At 37.2% G+C, this 20,736-nt stretch overlaps 1 protein-coding gene across 3 annotated transcripts in view; it reads right to left on the bottom strand.

The window, feature by feature from the left end:
* Positions 1-20,736, bottom strand: part of ATP9B (ATPase phospholipid transporting 9B (putative)) — a 308,847-nt gene that overhangs the window by 196,843 nt on the left and 91,268 nt on the right. For all 3 annotated transcript variants that reach the window (XM_067537529.1, XM_067537530.1, XM_067537531.1), the window contains one exon: positions 20,186-20,237. In XM_067537529.1, the coding sequence (XP_067393630.1) occupies positions 20,186-20,237 (52 nt within the window). The remainder of the gene's footprint in view (positions 1-20,185; positions 20,238-20,736) is intronic.

Genomic DNA, 20,736 nt, shown 5'->3' with positions numbered 1-20,736 from the left:
TTAATCCAAGCTTGATCACACTGCATATATTTTAGGATTTCTTAGTGACTCGCTACGTTTTAAGAATTTTTATTTTATTAGAATCATTATGTAATTCTCCTGCATGCACTGACCAGTCAGAGAAAAAGAAATGTTTACATGCCTACCCTAGACTCCCAAAATTTTGACTACTTGCTTTAAATAATGAACAGGAAGATATTCAAAAGCATATGTTAGGCAACAACATATGTAAAAGAAATATGCAGAGTTATAAAATGTTCGTATTCCCCCTTTTAATTATATCTGGTTTGGTACACCTCTTTGAACTATTAGCCTTCTGATATATATCAATAATTACCGAGTTTATTCAAGAAAATAAATGCCAAAATGGTGACGATTTAAAAACAAATTTCACACAATTTGATTTGAAAAGTGCTATAAGAATTCTTACATATAAGTGGTCAGGATTTCACCCCTGGAGTTTATCAAACAAGTAGTACTGCCAATTAATGTTCTGCGAACTAGAGGAAAAGGGTGAACTATAGGAAGTTAATTGGTTTCAAGTCTTGCTTTGACAAGCCACGTGACGGTGGTGCTAGTATTGTGAGGCGAACAGAGCAGGTACCTAAAGGCCAACTATTGGAGGGTATAAATGTTCATAGGGCTTTAGCAGTTTATTAAAAGATTTACATTTCTCTTTCACAGAGGGATCTCGTTCTGACTCCCTGGATCTGCAGGTTCTCAAAAACTGAAGAGGCAGTGATTTTCCTCCTCACTGTACCAGTTTTATGCCAAAGCAACTCCCCTGAAATCAATGGAGTGACAGTATAAAATTGATTAAACTGAGTGGAGAATATGGCACAATATGTTTGACAATCAGAGGGAAGAAGATAGCTATGTTAATTGTTAGCATAGTCAGGTAGCCAAAGTGGTATATACAATTCGAATATGAGGCCACAAATAGCAAGAATTCCAAGTGCTCAACAGTTCAAAAGTACAACCAAATCAAAACTGAAATTAAAGTAATTACTTTTAAAATACAAAGCGATAACGCTGTAAAAGATCAATGCAAACAGAAAAACGATGTAAATTCTGAGTAAAAGATGCCAACCATGTGCACTGAACACTTCATCTTCTAAAATTAAATGTTACTATTGAATTAATTTTTTAAAATACCACTTCCGTAAATAGTGATCTATCAAATTTATTTATTTATTGTCAACTTTTACCACTACAAAGAGCTTGAGAATAATGTATTTATTACAGGCTAAAGATAATGCTAAAAACACATCATATAACTATGATGCAGCAACGATTACATGCATGACAAATTTTTACAATGGGTTCATGTCCACTGAAAGTTGAAATCGCTTAAAACTTAAGCCTCAAAAGCCATATTACTCTACTGTGGAAAGAATCATAGGAGGAGGAAACACTCTGAAAAATGCAAGATTAAATGCACCTAATTTCCATATTGTGTCATCAAGAGTAGCAATGGAAAGAAAATTAGGGGAAGGAAGCCACAGCTAAGGGTGGCTTCTCCCTGGCTGAGGGCAAGGCCCTCAAACGAAACAAGGGAAATCCAACAGAACTTGAATTATCCCTGACAAAGGGATGGTTCATTTCCTCTACTTAGTGCCCGGACCCTAACTCCTCCACCAGAAGAAAGATCCCCCAGAAGCCATGCTCTCCTCTTCACCTTCCTCAGAGTAAAGTTGGAACAGTTTCCCCAACTTTTGACAACTTAATCCCCAGCCCCCACCCCACTGGAAAATGAAATTATCATGCTAATTCTGAAATGCAGTCATATGTTGTTAAAGCCTAAACCATTTTAATTTGCGTGTTCTATGCCCAGCCCCTAGACACACCCCGTGGCTCCTCCTGTACAGTTTGGGAAATATTGCTATAGTTCTTAATATTTTGATACTCTCTCACACACTTTAATGAGCAGTAATATAGTTAATGTTGACATTTAAAGTATCATTACTGGCATCCTAGTTACACCTACTGAAATGAATAAGACAGCTGATAGCCTGAAATAACTCAAGATATCTGAAAGTCCAGGCATATATTGCTGAAACTGTTACACTGCATCAGATTTTGAAGTTTTTTGCCACACCTGTAACTGCTGCAGACATTTTTAAAAAACAGAAAAAGACTGGAAAACAACAAAAAGGTCTGCTCATATCCCTTCATCTCTCAGTGGGCAGGCAAGCCTCTCATTTGGTGAAACACTGTTTTAAGCAAAGGAGAGGTTTTCAAGTTACTTAATACTATGGCTGGTTGGAAAACAGAATTTCCATCCTGCAGGTAATTACATTTCAAAATTTGTTTTCAATTCGACAACAAAAAAGTTAAAATTTCTCAATTTTTTGCAGAACAGAAATTTCGTAAAAAATCCTTGTTAAATAAAAGACAAATATTATAAAAAATTTATTGTCCAGCTATGTTGGAAGAAGGATAGGAGAACTGGATGTGGTTTAATTAGGCTGCAATTTTTTTTCTAAATGTCAGGGAGTACCGGGATTTTCCTGCACCAGTATCAACCTAAATAGTCTCTCCTCTCTTCCTGTTACCTGGCGGGGAGATAAGCCAGCATCCCCATGCCCACTTGGTCTGCCACAGCAAGTCACTCTCTGGCTATCTAACCCTTAAAGGAGACACATCTTTTCCTACAATGGCCCCCATGGCTTAACGAGGGGTGAGGTTATTATAATTTTAACATAATATAAAAGTCCAAATGAAATGGAATACTGACATTACTGAAATAAAGGAAGTAAAAATGATTCATTGACACTTTTCCATCAAAAATTTCACTGAAATAAGCACATTCCTGTGATGCATTGCAATTTTAACAAAACTGCATTTTCTAATGAAAACCTGTTGGGTAGAAAATATTTCAACCAGCACTATTTGGTACTTACAATATGGGTACTAAGATCAGTAGGAAATTCTACAGAAATTTCCATGGCTTAACAGGAAAAGGCCTTATTCCTTAGCTCCACTTCCCCTGCCTACCCTAGTCCTCCCCCAAAACACACATTGCTCCAAGCACATGAATTTCACACAAGTGTTTTTCCATGTAGGCTTAGAACAGCAGCCCCGGGCTTCTTTAGGCCCTTTAATTGCTTACGCACATAATTTGGTTGGTACTTTCCATGCAACAAATTCCTTTTGTGCCTAAAAATATGCAGGTGATTTGGACCTCACATGGAAACATCTTCTTGGCATTAATAAAAGAAAAGTAGCTGCAACACTGTACACCTCAACACAGTTAAGTTTTATGTTTTTGTATGACAGAGCATGGTGGTATTCTGGCACAATTTGTGGGAGAAAATGATGTATAAACCCTAAATATAGGTATTGAAAGGTCCTCTCTGACTCAAAAGTAACTCATGAGAATTCCAGTTGGAATTGTTACATATTTGTTCAGTGATATAACAAGGAGATCACTGGCTATCTTTTTTATATAACATATAGAGCGATGACATGAATAAAGGCAAATACAGTTGAACAGGTTGCTACCCTAACCACTCTTCTCTAGTCTAAAATCTAGAGCTTTTTTAACTATTGTTGTACCAAAGATCACATTTGAAGTGAACCAAGAAAGAAAAATAAAGGATCAGTTCTGCTCTTCTTGTACAGTGGAACTGTTCATTACAAGAATGAAATTTGTTTGCGCAAGCAACGGAACAGTTTCAGGAGATAGTCCAAGGATTATCAAGAATTAACTACCACTACAAACTTTATTTTCCATTCCAGAGCAAAACACATTTCAACCTTGACTTCACAAGGTTCATACAGTGAGGCTTTTTTTTTTTTTTTTTTTTTTAACTTCACTAGTATACCTTATGCCAGCCAAGTTCCAAATAGACAAAGAAATTTAGTGGGGACAATTTTTAGAGAAAATGTGGTGAAAAATTATTTCATGCATTTATGGTGGACATGTCCAACAACGCAATTCATAATCAGATTAAACAATGCATACAAAAGAGTACAACATGATTACTGCTAGGCAGGTGGTGAGTTCTGAGCACTGCTACTGAATGGCTAAGAATTATGTACATCCTATTACATTTGTTACCCTTTCTCCCCTGCCTTCCACCTTGGTTCTTTTGTTTATCTTATCCACTTGTTAAGTCTTGTCTTTCAGACTCTAAGTTTCTGGTACTACTGCATGCTGTGGAAATTCACATGAGTTCTTGATTCAAGGAATACCAATTGCTGGAGCCAATGCTTATATATTTTCTCTCAGTGTATTTACAATAACTTTATTTTATATATATAAAACAAACTTTTAGACCTGCAAAATTTTATATTATCCATTTGGTTTTTCTTTTTTCAAAAATTGAGGTAGTAACTACTGAGAATTGACAGACATGAAGACTGAAGTTCTCTCTTACACACAAAATAGGAACGGCACGGGCAATGTCACTAACTTTCCTCATGCTGTCCCACAAATGCACCTCAATCCTGACCTAGCAGAGCCACATATAAGGTAAGCATTTATATCAGCCATCATGTTCAGTCTCTAATCTCTGCCAAGGCTGCAGTTTAGGTGTTTCTGTTATTATGTGGAATAGGAAATGAACTGAAATCACTAACATTCCCGCTAGCCCAAACATCTGTTGAATGGTTCTGTAACAACTAAAGATCCAAGTCAAACTTGAATCAGTCATCTAGAATTGAAAGGTTCCATTATTCTATTGTCCATCCAGTCCCTCCCAAGCAAAAACATCTGAACACAGTCAAACACAGTTTAAATAAATTTTCTTTTCACTAACAGAATAAATGTCCTTGGCAGGCTCATTTAGAAGAGCCATTATCACACTCTTAAAAATCATCATATTGAATGGTCACAGGGTCTGCTCCATTTTTACATCTGCTTGTAATTTACATAAATGCAAACATTTCACTGTACTGTATTTTATCTTATTCTACTGACTGCAATATTCCTGGATAAATTGTTTACTGTAGACACTGGAATGTAAATAAATAATTCTAAAACACAGAGCCTTAAAAGCTTTTTTTAAATTTTAGGAACTAAAATGAAAGGTGATCTTAGAGGTCGCCCCTCTCCATCACCCCCATGCCAAAAAACCAGATCAAAGGGACAGAAGTCAGACAGAACAGGCCTTTTTTGTTTTTGTTTTTAAACAAACATAACAAATATAAACTAAAGTTGCAACAAAGAAATTCTGTTCTATTTGGAGTTCTCCATTTGTGTGCAGATTATGTTTGCAAACACTTGTGCACAAAAAAATCTGCAATTACCCTCAGAACACTAATTTGAACTTGTGCATACAAATAGAGTTCACATGTGCCAAAACCAATTTGTGGGATCAAGTAGTCATGCTCACTCAATTTTGCCCATTGGATTTTTGCTTACTTTGGGCAAAAATCTTGAAGTCAATGGAAGCTTTGTAATTGGTTTCAATGAGAGAAAGACAGGCTTACAAGGAAGCTACAATATTTTGAATATTGCGCCACAGGATGGTTCACTGTAGCATTTCCCAGTGCTAGGCACGGAAGCAATGTAATTTCCCCTCATGCTACCCTGCTAACATGCAGAAGGGAGGTATGCTGGATTTCATTTTCCTGAAAGGAGGTTTGGGCAGAGGGCTCAGCAATCAAAAGTTTGGGGAATACGTGCATAGTGTACAAACAACTACAGCAGGTGAAACTCTACCAAATGCTAAGTTTTTTATAATGTAAATGTTAATGCTATTATTTCCATGTGGATTTGTGATTGCACAAGCAAAAAAACCCTGTCCTTTACCACTAATATGTTAGGATACAAGTACTGAATTTTTTAAAAAAAGTTACAGTTCAGTATATCAGTCTATAACATCACAAACCATACAGCCATTTTGCTACATGAAGCACAGAATTAATGTTCTCCAGATTATTTGATGAACTATAGAAATAGTCAGTTTATTAACTGCAAGATATTAAAAGAAAGTCTTCCTCTTTAATGGTGGATAGCAACATCTCTTAAATTCAATGTACTAGTCTCCCTAGGGTGCACACAAAAAGGAAGCTAATAGACTAGGAGTTAGATAATCCACCTGTGTTTTTTTAATAAGGTATTCATTATGTATTATTTGTTTAGTAGTAACAGGATTGGGTTTTTTTCTATTACTACTGCTGTAATACATGCAGAGGTTTCTTCCTTCTACACCATAATTAAAATACTAACTAAGAATTTTATATTGCTTAAAACAATGGCTGATCACAAAATCAATACAATTCAGTATCTTAAAAATAGGTGTCAAAACATTTCTAGCCTGAGCTAAATCAAATGTTAAAACTGGAATGGGAATTGAGGTATGGGGACAGATTAAAGTAGGTTGGACAGATTGTTGGCAGTCATTCATGCCATGAAGATAAAAGTTTATCTGGCCGTGTGCACAAAACTTCACGCTAGTCATTTGTCATTCTCTGTAGCAATACATTTCCAAAGCTTTTTAGTTTCAAGACAGGTGGGTTTTATAATGCATCATTTCCAAACAGAATAGAAAATTCCAGAATGTGTGAAAAAAAGTAACTGTTACAGCCTTATTATTCTCTTCTGGTCTGTTTTACAAAAAGATAGGTGACGTAAGTTTCACAACTGAATTCCAAAGTGATACTAGTATTTTCTGTTTTATTTCAAAAATTGGCAAAAGGAAAATAAATTTTTGTCTTCAGTTAATTATAATATTCTTCATTAATTATCACCTGTACTACATTATTTAGTACTAGAGAGTTTCTGGTTTCCTGCTACAACATTTTAATATTTATGACCTCTCTCTTGTATTTTTGCATAAAAACCGTTGTATAGTTGGTAATTTTTACTCAATAAAATAGTATACTTGCTAAAAATGTACAGGCATCCTGTTTTATATTTATGATAAATTGATATAAATACCTCAGCTTCGCAACTACTATTGTAATACTGAGCAGTACATTCATTTTCTAATATGATGAATTAGTAAATTTAAAACAAACATATCTGTACTATTGACTGAGTAATACAAATACAAAATTAATCAAACAGCAGAATGAAAAACTTTTTTTTAAACATACTGAATGCAATTCAATTCTCCAAACTCTAGGAAACCTAAAGTAAGGGAATATACCTTCAGAGGCTCCTGATGGTCATCGCAGCATTGAAAAACTGTATTCTATATTCCCAGCCAAAAGGCATCAATGCAGAACTAAACATGGAAGGAATGGGTACTAATCCCTGCTGAACAGCTGGTGGTATGGGGGTAGAGGGCGACTCAGAGGAAAAAGACCCTCATAGTAAGGGTATGTCTGTACAGCAGCTGGGAGGGTTCTTCCCAGCATAGACAGACAGACACATACTAATTCTGCTGGAACAGGTACGCTAAAAATACCAATGTTGCCCCAGCGGCATGGATGGCTTGGGCTAGCCACCCAAGTTAAATTCTGCCTGAACCATTAGGTACGTACTCTGATGGCTAGCCAAGCAGCCACCCGTGCCACCACAGCCACACTGCTATTTTTATCGCACTAGGTCGAGCAGAACTACCATGTGTCCATCTACCCACACGGGGGAAAAAACACCCCATCTGCTATGTAGATATATCCTAAGAGAATATTATGATTAAACTGGGGAGATATTTCCCTGCAGACTCATGCTGGAACTTTGGGGAAGCACTATCGGCAGATATAGCTATGGGGGGGAAAAAAACAGACATGTAGGCACCTGTGTCTGCATATCCTCCTCAAGGACTCTATTGCTCCCAGTGTCTGCAGAGTTCATACAGATACCAGAAGTCTTGATACTGTATTGATGGATCAAGATCTGGCCCTTCCTCACTTAAACCAATGAAGTCATTGAGTATCACATCATATTGTTATGTTGGAGTGACGCAGCCCTACACAAACAGTGGTAGCTCTCAACTTTCAATTCACAATTTGCAAAAACTTTTGGAAATTGCCATTTAATAGCACCAGTAATTACAGCTGTGATTATTCACCATAACAAACAATTTTCTCCAATGTACTTGCTTATTTTACTGCATAGAGACGCGCACTATCAATGGCATTAATCTTTTTTTTTTTTTTTGCTTTTTGTGTTCTTTCCTCTTAAATTATTTTATTTTTCATTTTAAATTATCCACTTATAGGAAAACACATTTGTTTTCCAAAGGTCAGAATTTGTGTCATTACTTAAAAATTTCTAGGGTAATCAGTGGGCACTTGTTTAATTTACAAAGACAATTAACACTTCATTTTTATAGCACTACACTTAGGAAAGAAAATAAAAATTGGGACTTAAGTATAGTTAGTAACTAAGGCTCAAGAGTGTTATTTAAACAGTGCCATTTGTGCCACTATAGATAAGGCCATGTCAGTGTTTCCATTACTAAACATTTTTCAACACTATTTATTTTTTGCAACCAAATTACACCATCCTCATGGCTAAAACTTGGTGTACAAAAATATTTACTACTTTAAAAAAAGCAAAATATTTTTACAATTGGACTAATTCCTATTTTAATAGTTTCAGTTATTTTCACAGTTACCTCTGTATTAACTTTCTCATCGCCCATTTTTCAACAATTCAGACAGAATAAATTTGGCCATATGGGAGGGGAATAAATTATTAGTATGGGCACATTTATTCTGGTGTACCTGCATCCACACTCAGGGTTGTGCTACATAACTATACTTGTAAAAAAAATTACACCCTCAACTGATACAGTTATACTGCTACAAAAAATTGCACTTAGACCTAGACCCAGAGAAATCTTTGGTCAAATTTCCTGTTATTTGTTCTGGGGGATTCATACTCCCTTGTCTCTTGCTCTGTTTCTCACATTGTAGGTAGATTCAATCACAAAGCTAACTAGAAATTCCAGTCTAAGCCCAGGTCTACACTTACCTGGAGATTTCACGGCACTCGATGGGAGTTACACAAACTAAGCAGAGTAGCTTGCATAACTCCCGTCAACTGCTGTGCTTCCCATCTGCGCGCCGTCTTCACTGCAGTGCGCCAACGGGAACGGTGTTCCCGTCAACGCAGTGCTACACTACTTGAGGGGATGGTTTTACTCAGTCAACTTCCTGATCAATTGAGCAGGTCTACACTGACCACTCAATCGATCCACAAAGATTGCTCTGGCGGTGGCGACTTTGCTGCCGTCAGTATAGACATACCCTTAGAGATTCTTACCTTTGTTGGTAAAACTTAACAGCTGTTCGTAAAAAGAAGTTCTATTTGGGTTCCACTAAAAGTTTGAGTTACAGACATGCATGGGATGAGACTTCAGATGCTGTAAAGTCCTTAGATTAGAGAAAAAGGCAGCAATACAAACAGATTATTAATATGACATTCAAATTAACTTTAGAAACAAGAACAGGGAATAAATGAAAAACCATTTCATGGAAAATTTTACATAAGGATATATTTTAGGATAACGGATAACAATTTAACAATCCTCCTAGCAGAGATAACGACAACTAAATAGGCGATTTTCCTCAAAAGAGGGTAAAGGAGAACTTACTCTGCTGTTTCAAATGAAGAACAAAAAACTTACGAGGAATCAGATTTAAAAAGCTGGATACGGACGTTTCAGGGATCTAATCCATTTAGATGACACACATTCATCCCCAGATGGCTGAAAAAGGAGACACGTGACCGCATAGTATCTTGACATCTTCAGACTTCCCAGCACCTTTCAAAATAAGCTCTGGTATCTGATCGATGGAACTGACATCTGTGGATAACCTCTTATTGGAACCAAACTTTACACAACGTCCAAACCTTGATATAGGTCTGCATTATTGTATCCTTTCTTCCTTTGACAGAATCTACCAGCTCATGGAAAAAACTTTCCTTTAGAAACCAGTGACCCTCCTTCCCCAGAACATGACACTGAGTCACTGTGCATTTGTAAAGAGAACCAAGATTAGCTCTTATTCTTTGAATGTATTTTTTCCACAGAACCTCACAGTAGGGATCATGTGACTAGTCATGTGGTCACAATTTTTCACAGCAGTTAGGGAGCACACACAATTCTCTTCAGCCCTACAGTCCATATGAAAGTGAGCCTACTAAAAAGAGTATTTACATATGAGTCCTGCATGCCAAGAGCTAACTCAAGGATTTTAGGATAGAGAAGGGAAATGCTAATACTTGACATTTCAGACACTTTTCTGCTATCTTTCAGAGACAAAGAAACTGTTCTGGACTATGTCCAGAACTCTCCAGAGATGTTGGAGACCTTGGTACAGGCTTTAGTTGTTTTTTTCCCTTATTTCACTAGAAAGCCATGCACAGTTTTGACCTGTATTGGAGACATTCATCAAAGCACACCCTCCAAAGTTTCCTTGTTGGTGCCTACAAGCTGTGGGAATAGAGGTTCCATGCTTGGAAGAGGAAGAGCATTGAGAAACAGGCTTCCCCAGTTCCAAACTATGAGTACATGGCCTACTCTCAAGTGAGGGGAGCTTTCCTGCAGCCTTCTCTATTGGCTCAGCACTGACTATACCTACATGCTGGCTGAGAGCTGAGCTTCCCATTAGACTATTCAAACCAGCTGGGAGAGGAGCTTTGCCACAGTCTTCTCAACCAGCTGGGACACTGCTGCACACTTGCCTTCAGAAGATTGCTTGGTGAAAAGTCAATAAATGGGAATAGTTCTTGCTCTCCTGCTTCCCTCGCTTTCTGTCTGCCATTTCTAAGATGGGTGTGAGTAGGAATATAGTTCTGCCCCAGCAACTTTCCTCAAACTCTAATGATTGTTTAGAGGAGAAAAAAATCTCAATAATAAAGTTAGGGAATTTCAGTTAAAAAATCAAATATCCTGTGAAGGATCTGCTACAACGGGAGAACCAGAGCATGTTATCTGTTCAGGTTTGAAGGCAAAAACATTTTGGGGTGCTCTTCCTGTGGAGTAGTCCCACGTCCAGGGTCAGAGCCAAATATCTGGTCTTCCTCCAGTTACCAGGAAGAAGAGAAACACTATAAAGACAATCAGACAGGAAGTGGACAGAGAAAACTCTTTTTGGGTTTGCTTTCTTCATAATTTCTTTGGTCAGATATTAGAAATCAGATGAAGTGTTATTTTAGTTCTGACCCATAGTTATAACCATGCACAAAATCACCAAGAGATAATTTGTTTCTAAACTGTACCACAACCAGATATTAATTTGTTACACTTAAAATGCAACTTCTATTTTGTACAATTCAATGTATCCTAAGAGAAGCTGATGTCCTAGGATTTATTTGTACAAGGGGGACTGGGAGTGGGCGCACACCACTCTGACCCATTTCTACAAGGACACTACATATATTTGAAAAATCAGAATAGATTTAGATTCTAAATTGTAAATTACGCTCAGTTATCATTCAAACTGTTTATTATTATTATTATTTTACTTAAGGGACATTACACTGTTTTCCTTCCAAATATATATAGGCAGATTAAATAGAGAAAAACAAATGAGAAATTTAGGTCCAAAAAGAAGATTTTTGTGACAATACAAAGGAGTCTACCAATCCTTTGCCTTAACTATGGTGTTCTTACTACCACAAAACTATAAAAAGTAAACTGTTTTATAGTACAGAAGATGAATTACATACAAATCAAAATATGTTAAAACATTTTAGTTTTAACAAAGTATTTAAAGTGTCAACAATAAATTAAACCATCACTCATTCAAAACAACAACATGAAGGAAAACCAATTATAGATTTGCAAGTGTTCATTCCTTATTCAAAAAGCAATTACTGCCATATGTCTGAAGTTCAGATTTTTTAAAAAGTGCAACACCAATATAACTTTTTTCTATTGCATGTTTACACAAAAATCTATCTCCAAATGACATTAACAATTACTTAAACTTAAAAAATTCCTATCATAGAATGAATTTTTCCCCCCAATAAAGAAATTCACTGGAGTTTTTATTGAATTCACTTCTGCTTGTACTTTACTAATACTTTAAATTAGTAAACGACTTTATCGAATAATCACTATCACCTGCTCATTTCTTGATTACAGAAGTTACATGGGAGTTTACTGCTTTACCATATTGCATTGAAAGACTGGTTTTGTTAAAATGGTACTGTGTGGGCTCAGAAAGCTGAGGAATACCGGCTAGTGATATGGATGTTAATTGTTTTCCTTCTTGAAAAGTGTTCCCCACCAACATTTAGCAGAGGAGAAAGTAGTTTACCAGCTGGAGCACCAGACAAAGAAGAAATGGTTACTCACTTTACAGTAACTGTGGTTCTCTGAAATGAATTGTCCCTGCACGTTCTACTGACAATGAATATGCGCCCTGCACAGTCAAGTTCAGATTCTTTTCTTTAGCAGTATCTGTTGGGGGACGCACATGTACCCTGTAGGTCCTCATTCCTCCAACCAAGGTCAAAAAGGGTAAGATGACCCCAACTTCTCCCTCAGTTCCTTCACCAATACAGAATTCAGGTTTTTTAAAGACTGTAGTAATGGGGAAGGTGGGTGGGTCATGGAACGTTTATGAACAACTCATCTTGAAGAAACAAAATTAATTACTATAGGATAAACAACTGTCTTCTTTGAGTGCTTATTCATATACATTGCACTGATGGTGACTCACAAGCAATGACTCAGTCTTATGGAGGTGGGTGCAAGGAGTCTAACTAAATACCAACATCTACAATGGAATAATGCTGCATGAAGTTACGTTTTGAACTCCATACAGCTGCCCTATGATGGGCACAATCCTCAAATAAGCTATCAAGGCTTCCTGAGTCCTGGTGGAGAGGGCTGTGACTTTCTGGAGGGTCTAAATTTAGCTAATTCATAGCATAGTCTAATACAATTAGTACTCCATTTTAAGTCTTTGGGTAGAAATTTGTTGATGCTTCATCCTTTCTCCATAAACTACAAGCAATTTAGGCGATACTCTGAATGATCTAGTCCTGTCTAAATAGAAGGACAGCATGTCTAAAGCTTGTGACTTACAGTGTGGCTGGAGAAGAAACAGACAGGTGAACCACCTGATGAAGATGGAAATCAGCAGTTATTCTGAGCAGAAACTTTGGACAAGGGCTCAACATTACCCTCTCTTTGTAGGATATACTATAAGGTAGCCCTGCCACAAAGATCTGAATTTCCCACCTTTCTAGCAGATCTAATTGCTACCAAGAATACTTGTTTTAATGAATAAGTGAAAAAGAGGGCATGTAGCTACTGGCTCAAAAGGGATCCATCAATCCCATTAGAAAAAATGTTTAGATCCCAAGAGGATGTAGGTTGTCTGAGGGGATATATCCTAATAAGGAATGTAGCTACTGGGGAATGAGAAAAAACAGTGTTCCTGAACTGGACGAAGGTTAGCTGAAATGGCTACTAAGTGAATTCAGGGCCAATCCAGAAGTTTCACGATAATAGGTAAACCACAGCATGTCTGAGATCTGCAAATGTGATATAAATTAGTCCAGAGTGTAACCTTCTTCCATTTAGTGGCTCCAGTAGAGACTTTTCTGCTATTTACAAAGATATTTTGGACATCTGATTAGCAACTTCTCTCTAACTATGACAACCATCCAGCATCCATGCTGTATGACCCAAGAAAGTCAAATGTAGATAGAGAATTTGGCCTCTCTTCTGCAATATTAAGTTCAGCTGGAAAGGCAGCTAGACAAGGAGGTGAATTTAGAGGTTCTTCAGGTCCAAAAACCAGAACTCCCTCAGCCAGACTATAGCCAGCATCATCATCAAGTCCTGACTGAACTTTATGATTACTCTTGTGATTATAGGAATTGAAAGATAAGCATACATGAGACCTGGAGATAAGGGGATCAGGACATCTTCTGGAGACCCTTGATTCTAACACCCTCTGGAGCAGAAGTTTAGTCATTTCAAAGACATCTATGGACAGTTGTCCCCAGCTGGTAAATATTTCTTTAATAATGGCATCCTTCACTGATCAATTGTGATTGCTTGTAAATTGTCTGCTGAGATGATCAGCCAAAACATTCTGTAGGCATGGTAAGTGGAGAGCAAATAGATTTATGTTATGGTTGACTTGTCAGATCCACAGTTACACAGCTCCCAGAGAAATGGGAGGAGATCTTACTCCTCCATATCTATAAAAAAACATCACTGTGATATTGTCTGTCAAGATCTGAACTGATGATTTCTTGAGAACTGGAAGGAATACTGGGCAAACATAATAAATTGTTCTCAGCTTGAGAATGCTTAAGTGTAGTTGGGCCTCTTGATCAAACCAGAGTCCTTGAATCTATAAATTGTCCAGGTGAGCTCCCTAACTCATGTTGGAACCATCTGTTACAAGAGTCCTGGATGGTAACAGTAGAGAGAAAGGCACTCCTGTGTACATGTTTTCTAGATCTTTCTACCAATATAAAGATATACAGATTTCCAGAAGTAGCTATACATTCGTCTCTAAATGATATCAGGTTTACTGATACACTGACTTCAACTAACAATGCACACAATGAAGGTGAAATCTGGCATGTTGAGTTATGTAGTGCCAGAAGCTATGTGACCTAATATTTATCCCTATTTTAAGGAGGAGGAGACAGACAGACAAGTTCTCTAGACAAGTTCTCACTGATTTCTGAAGATGTGCTTGCAATTGGTTGATTAGCTGCACAATGTTGTTGAACCTCTCTCCTGGGACAGGTAAGCCTTTTCTGTTTTTGCATCCTATATTGCACCTACAAACTATCAATTTTTCTTTGATGAAATCTTGAGTTCTATGGAGGCAAACAAATGGATGGTCTGCTGAATAGCACCAACTACTTGTTGAAGAGATTTCCCTTGGATGAGCCAGTCATTGCGGTGTGCAGGTGTCGAAGGTTGACAGCTGGGTACTAATCCTGCGAATCCAAGGAGGGACTGTTGAGGTCAATTATGATCCTGAACTTGAATCTTCAGATGAAAGTGTTCGGTTGTGTCAAACCCAGAACTGGACACCAGCACCCCTTTTTCTTTAGTATAGTGGAAGTGAATTCTGTTGGAACTAACTAACAGGGAGATATTGATTGCAAATGTAAAGGCTGAAGGCAATTTGGGTGACAGTGATCATGAAACGATAGAATTCATGATGCTAAGGAAAGGAGTGATAGCAGCAGAATAATGACAATGGACTTTAAAAAAGCAGACTAACAGAATTGGTTTTTAAGGTCTCATGGGAAGAAAAGCTAAAGGAAAAAGGAGTTCAGGAAATCTGTCAGTTTCTGAAAGAAACAATGTTAAAAGTACAACAGCCAAGTACCACGAAAGGAAAGATAGAAAGAATAGAATGGTAATATGACTCCATCAGGAGCAACTCAATTACCTGAAAATCAGAAGAGAATCCTAGAAAAAGTAGAAATATGGAAAAATTATTAAAGAGTAAAATAGAATAGTATAGGGACAAAATTAGAAAGGCTAAGGAACAAACTAAGTTACACTTACTAATGGAAGGCAATAAGAAGAGGTTCTATAAATATATTAGGAACAAGAGAAAGATTAAATAAAAAACAGGTCCTCTACTTAGTGAGGAAGGAGAGCTAATAAAAGACAACAACAAAAAAGCCAAGGTGTTTAGTAAATACTATAGCAAAATAGGCATTAAAGGTTATTGGTGACCAAACACTCAACACAATTAATAATACAAGTCAGAATAGGGAAAAACAGGTTAAAGAATATTTAAGTAAGTTTCATGTATTCAGGTGGGCAGGATCTGATGAAATTCACCCCAGGTTACTTAAACTAGCTGAAGCAATCTTGGCATCATTAGCAATGATCTTCAAGAACTCATCGAGGATGGATGAGGTTCAAGAGGACAGGAGAAGGGCAAATATAGTACCTACCTTTGAAAAAGGGAACAAAGAGAGCCCAAGGAATGATAGACCAGCTAGCCTAACTGAGATATAGAATAAAAGAATCATAGATATAGAATCTTTCCAAGAGTATCATCTGGAAAGATACTGGAACAAATTATTAATCAATTTGTAAGCACCTGGAGAACAACAGGGTTATAAGGAATAGTCAGCTTGGATTTGTCAAGAACAAATCAAGCCAAACCAACCTAATTTCCTTCTTTGGCCTAGTGGATGGGGGAAGGAGCAGACACGATATATCTTGATTATAATAAAGCTTTTGACACAGTCCCCCATAGTCTCATAGGAAAACCTGGGAACTGTCATCTAGATAAAATTAGGTATGAAGGTAGGTAAACAACTTGTTGAAAAACCATAGAGTAGCCATCCTTAGTTTGCTGTCAAACCAGGAGGGCATATCTAGTGGGGCCCCACAGGGTCAGTCCTGGGTCTAATATTCAATATTGCCGTTACAGACTTGGATAACGGAGTGGAGAGTATGCTTATATACACTTTGGAGGACAAGTTTGGAATTCAGAATGACCCTGACACATTGGAGAATTCGTCTGAAATCAAAAGATGAAATTCAATGAAGACAAGTACAAAATATTTCACTTAGGAAGGAAAATCAAATGCACAGTTACAAAATGGGAAATGACTGGTGAGGCAGTAGTATTGCTGTAAAGACTCTGGAAGCTACAGTAAGATCACAAATTGAACAGCGGTCAACAATGTGATGCAGTTGCAAAAAAGAATAATATTCTGCGAGTATGAACAGGGTGTTGTATGTAAGATATAGGAAATAACTCTCCTAGCGTACTCAGCATAGGTGAGGCCTCAGCTGGAGTAATGTGTGCAATTCTGAGCACCACACTTCAGGAAAAGATGTGGACAGATTTGAAAGGGTCCAGAGGAAAGCATCAAAAATGACAATAAGTTTAGAAAATGTGACCTATGAGGAAAGATTAAAAAAGTGGGCATGTTTAGCCTTGAGAAAAGAAGACTGTTGAGAGACTTGCTACCAGTCTTCAAATATGTTAAGGCTATTATGTTCCGAAAGGTTAGTGATCCCCCAGGGTCAATAATGAGTCAGTTAGGGAATAAATGAGTTTTATTATAAAAACAGGAGTAATATAGATTTTTAACTAGTTATACTTATCTAAACAAACAATTAACTATAAAATATAGACTAATATAAAAGGATATAAAAACAATTAAGCACAAAACATAAATTGATATAAGAAAGTATTAAACAGGCAACTAACTATAAAGACCTAAACTAATTTAAAGTTTTTTATTGAGTAAATATTTCAAAAAAATAACAAACAGGTAACCCATAGAGTTTAAAGGGGCAAAGTTATATATACCATCCAGGGACTATGTGCAGGTTATCGGGAGGTGAGGGGAGTGGCTGAAAGTCTTGGGAGAATAATAAGGGATAATCTGCGGGGTCCTGGATGGGGGGGTGATGGTGTGGGCGTTAAAAGATACAAGGGAATATATGGGAATGGGGGAACGTCACTAAGTATGCTTATGGGTTACTTAAACAGACAGTGGTTCCCTGCCCGGGAATCAAACCCTGGTCTCACACGTAGCAGACAGGGACACTTACCACTATGCTACACAGACAATTTGTTAATTGTAGGACACAGAAAGGGGTTACACAGACGGTTAACTGCAAGGCACAGAGGCAGTTAACTACAAGACAGAATGCTTTTACACAGACACACAGAGATTTCACACAGACAGTTAACCGTAAGACACAAACGGGCAGTTAGACAACGTAGCTGTAAAATACAGACTGATAGATAACTCCTCACCACACAGACTAGAATCCACAGCATTATTCGTTTTCGGCCGGCAAAAAGACGTTTCGCGCTTGGGGGGGGAGAGGGGGACGGGACACGGGAGCGGGAGAGTTGGACCAGATGATCAGGTTGGTTGCAATGAGGCTCTCCGCGGGGGCTTGGGAAAGACCCCTTTTTATATACTATGGGCTACGTGCCAGCACCGGATTGGCCGGGGGACACTTGCAGTAAGTTCAGTTTCCTGGTTGCTGGTAAATTTAGTTTCCCATGGTCAGTTTCATTTCCCATGTATGAGGTGGGAGCCAATCCTTTGGCTGCCTGCCCTAATAAGGTCAGGTCGTGGGTTGACTGTTAGCCCGAATGGATGGGGGGCGAGGGGTGGCCATCTGCAGGAATTGAGCTGCACCATGTTATAAAGAGGATGGTGTTCAATTGTTCTCCATATCCAGTGAAGGTAAAACAAGAAATTTAATCTGAGCAAGGGAGATTTAGGTTAGATAATAAGAATGTTTTTTTTAACTATAAAGATAGTTAAGCTCTGGAATAGGCTTCCAAGAGAGGTTGTGCAATCCCCAGTCAATGGCGGTTTTTAAGAACAAGTTAGACAAACACTTGTCAGGGATAGTTTAAATATAGTTAGTCCTGCTTCCATGCAGAGAGCTGGTATCTTTCAGCTCAAAGTCTCTTCCAAACCTACATTTCTATTATACTATTTTTAGCCCTAGAGACCTGGGTTCTGAAGAGAGACACATATCTGCATCAAAGCCAATATTTTTGGCATGCCTCACTAGCTTTTTATGTTCTCTTTTAGAATGATTCACAAACTCAGAGCTAGTCAGCAATGTGTCCTTCCCCCAGACACAAAAAAACCTATCTGGTTTCCCGGTCTTTAAGAGGCATTACTGCTTCACAGAAGGAGTCATTCTTGAACCCAGATGATTTCTGCTTCCTGAGGGAAGTTCGCAAGTTCGCAAAATAAGAGAATGAAAAAAAAAAAAAAGTGTGGAGGTAAGGCAGAAAGAAAATACTAATCATCTCTAATCACCATGTTAACAATTATCTACTAATTAATGCTAACTAGCTATTTACAAAAAATGATAAGGACTCGCAGTGAACTAAAGGGCTTGGCCATTGCAGAGTTCCAACTTGAACTAATGTTCCATGAGAAGGATCTGAAGAGCAAGTAGGATTTCCCTGACTTTTACGCCCTGTGTTGCAGGCATGAGGACATGCCTGGTAGACACTCAGCCCCTAACAGACACTGCTGTCTAAAATAATCCAAACTTGAATGCACAGGGTATCAACAATAATCTGTATGGGGACAATCGCTCTAAAAAGAACAAGCAACTCCTGAATTCTAATTCCAGCTCTGCCACTGACTTTCTATGTGGTTGCTTTGGGCAAGTCACTTAACCTTTCTGGCTCTGGCTCTTCCTTCTGAAAATGGGGATAAATACTACTTATTTATTTACTTATGTATTCAACCTACAATTCAAACTACAGCTGGTCAAAACTTTTAAACGCAATTTTTTTTTTTTTAAACTGGAATTGCTATTTTGTCGAAACAAAACTTCTTGTGGGAATGTGTGCATTTCAAAGAAATCCCGTTTCAGAAAAAAGTATTGATAAGATTGAAACATTGCACTTCAACATTTTTAAATGAAACATTTTGACTTTCTTTCAAAATTTTTATAGTAGAACAACATTTAAAAATGTAAAATGTTGAAAAAGCAGCAAAACAATTTTTTTCCCCCCAGAAATTCATTTAGCAGGAAGTTTAGAAATTCTCTCTTTTCATTCAATTCATTCATTGGAACAAACCAATTTTGAAATCATGGAGTTGCCCACAAAATAGAAGTGCCAGTTCCCGCACAGTTCTAATCACAGCTGATTAATGTTAGCACAATATAAGACATTCGATACAGTAAGTGCTAAGTAGCAGTATTAACTGTTCTCTAAGTAACCTATCTAATTCCTCATTTAGAAGTCAATTTTAAAACTTATATAAACCATTAGAATCACATATTATTGTTACATATTGAATAGAATGCAATAAGTGAACTAGTAATGATTTAGTAACAATGAAATTGCAATTATTTCCATTTTATTTGCAATATATTTGCATATAGATGAAAGGTCATAAAGATAGATACCTTATACATACTGTCATGTTTTATCAAACAGTTATTCATATCTTTAATCCAAATACACAAAATAGTCTCAGTCTGCCTTTACTTCAACACCTGGGTTAAGTATTTGAGTACTTGATATAAAAGATGTATGTATAATAAATCAACACACGCAGTCAAGGCAGCATATTTTTAGAAGTGTCATGCACTGTAGTTCATAATATGGATTCCTGATCTGCTCAAATTTGTTATGGTCCATAAATGTCACACAGCTCACAAGATGTTGCTTATACACTGTATTATCAATGGTCTATCTTCTATCATAGATCTTTATGACCATTCTAAATCAAAACACCAAGCACACAAACAAAAAATTCACTGCACTCACAAAGCTCCAACATTTTAACCAATAAAATTAAAGCACCTAAACATACCAGTTTTCTCTGAAGTTCTGAGAAATACCATGTCAGATGGGATTCGTTGATTCTGGGAAAAAAGCATATTTATGTTTGTAAGAAAAAATTTATTCCAATCAAATGTCCAGTAAGCTCAGCAACTAAGGGTCATGCTTGGATTGAAACACAATTAAAATAGGATTTATCAAAGTACTTTACATTCAACATTTGCAATTCAGAAATCAATATTTTAGAAAAATTATAGAACAAACAGTTAAGCCTTTCAGATCCTCCCTATAAGTGGATCACTTACATGCCTGAAGAATTTCAATAAGGAATATCTTCTCAGTTTTCAGACAGAAAAAAATAAAGTTATGTACGTTAAATGGACCAAAAATCTTCAAAAGAAAACATTTTTAGTGGGTCAAATCCTCACCCTCTATTTGTTTTGTATGGGGAGGGGGATAGTAGATCCCATGATGCAAGCTGAAGTATCTATCTTGGGACTTATATGAACCGCATGCCTCTTGAGAATTTCTGGACTTGTTCTCACAACTTTGGGAGGCAGGCCAGTACTATTATCCCATTTT

Source organism: Emydura macquarii, unplaced genomic scaffold (assembly GCF_026122565.2).
Source record: "Emydura macquarii macquarii isolate MOO-44397 ecotype Brisbane River unplaced genomic scaffold, CSIRO-AGI_Emac_v2 contig_431, whole genome shotgun sequence".
Classification (NCBI taxonomy): Eukaryota; Metazoa; Chordata; order Testudines; family Chelidae; genus Emydura; species Emydura macquarii.
This window is presented reverse-complemented; position numbering and strand designations above follow the sequence as displayed.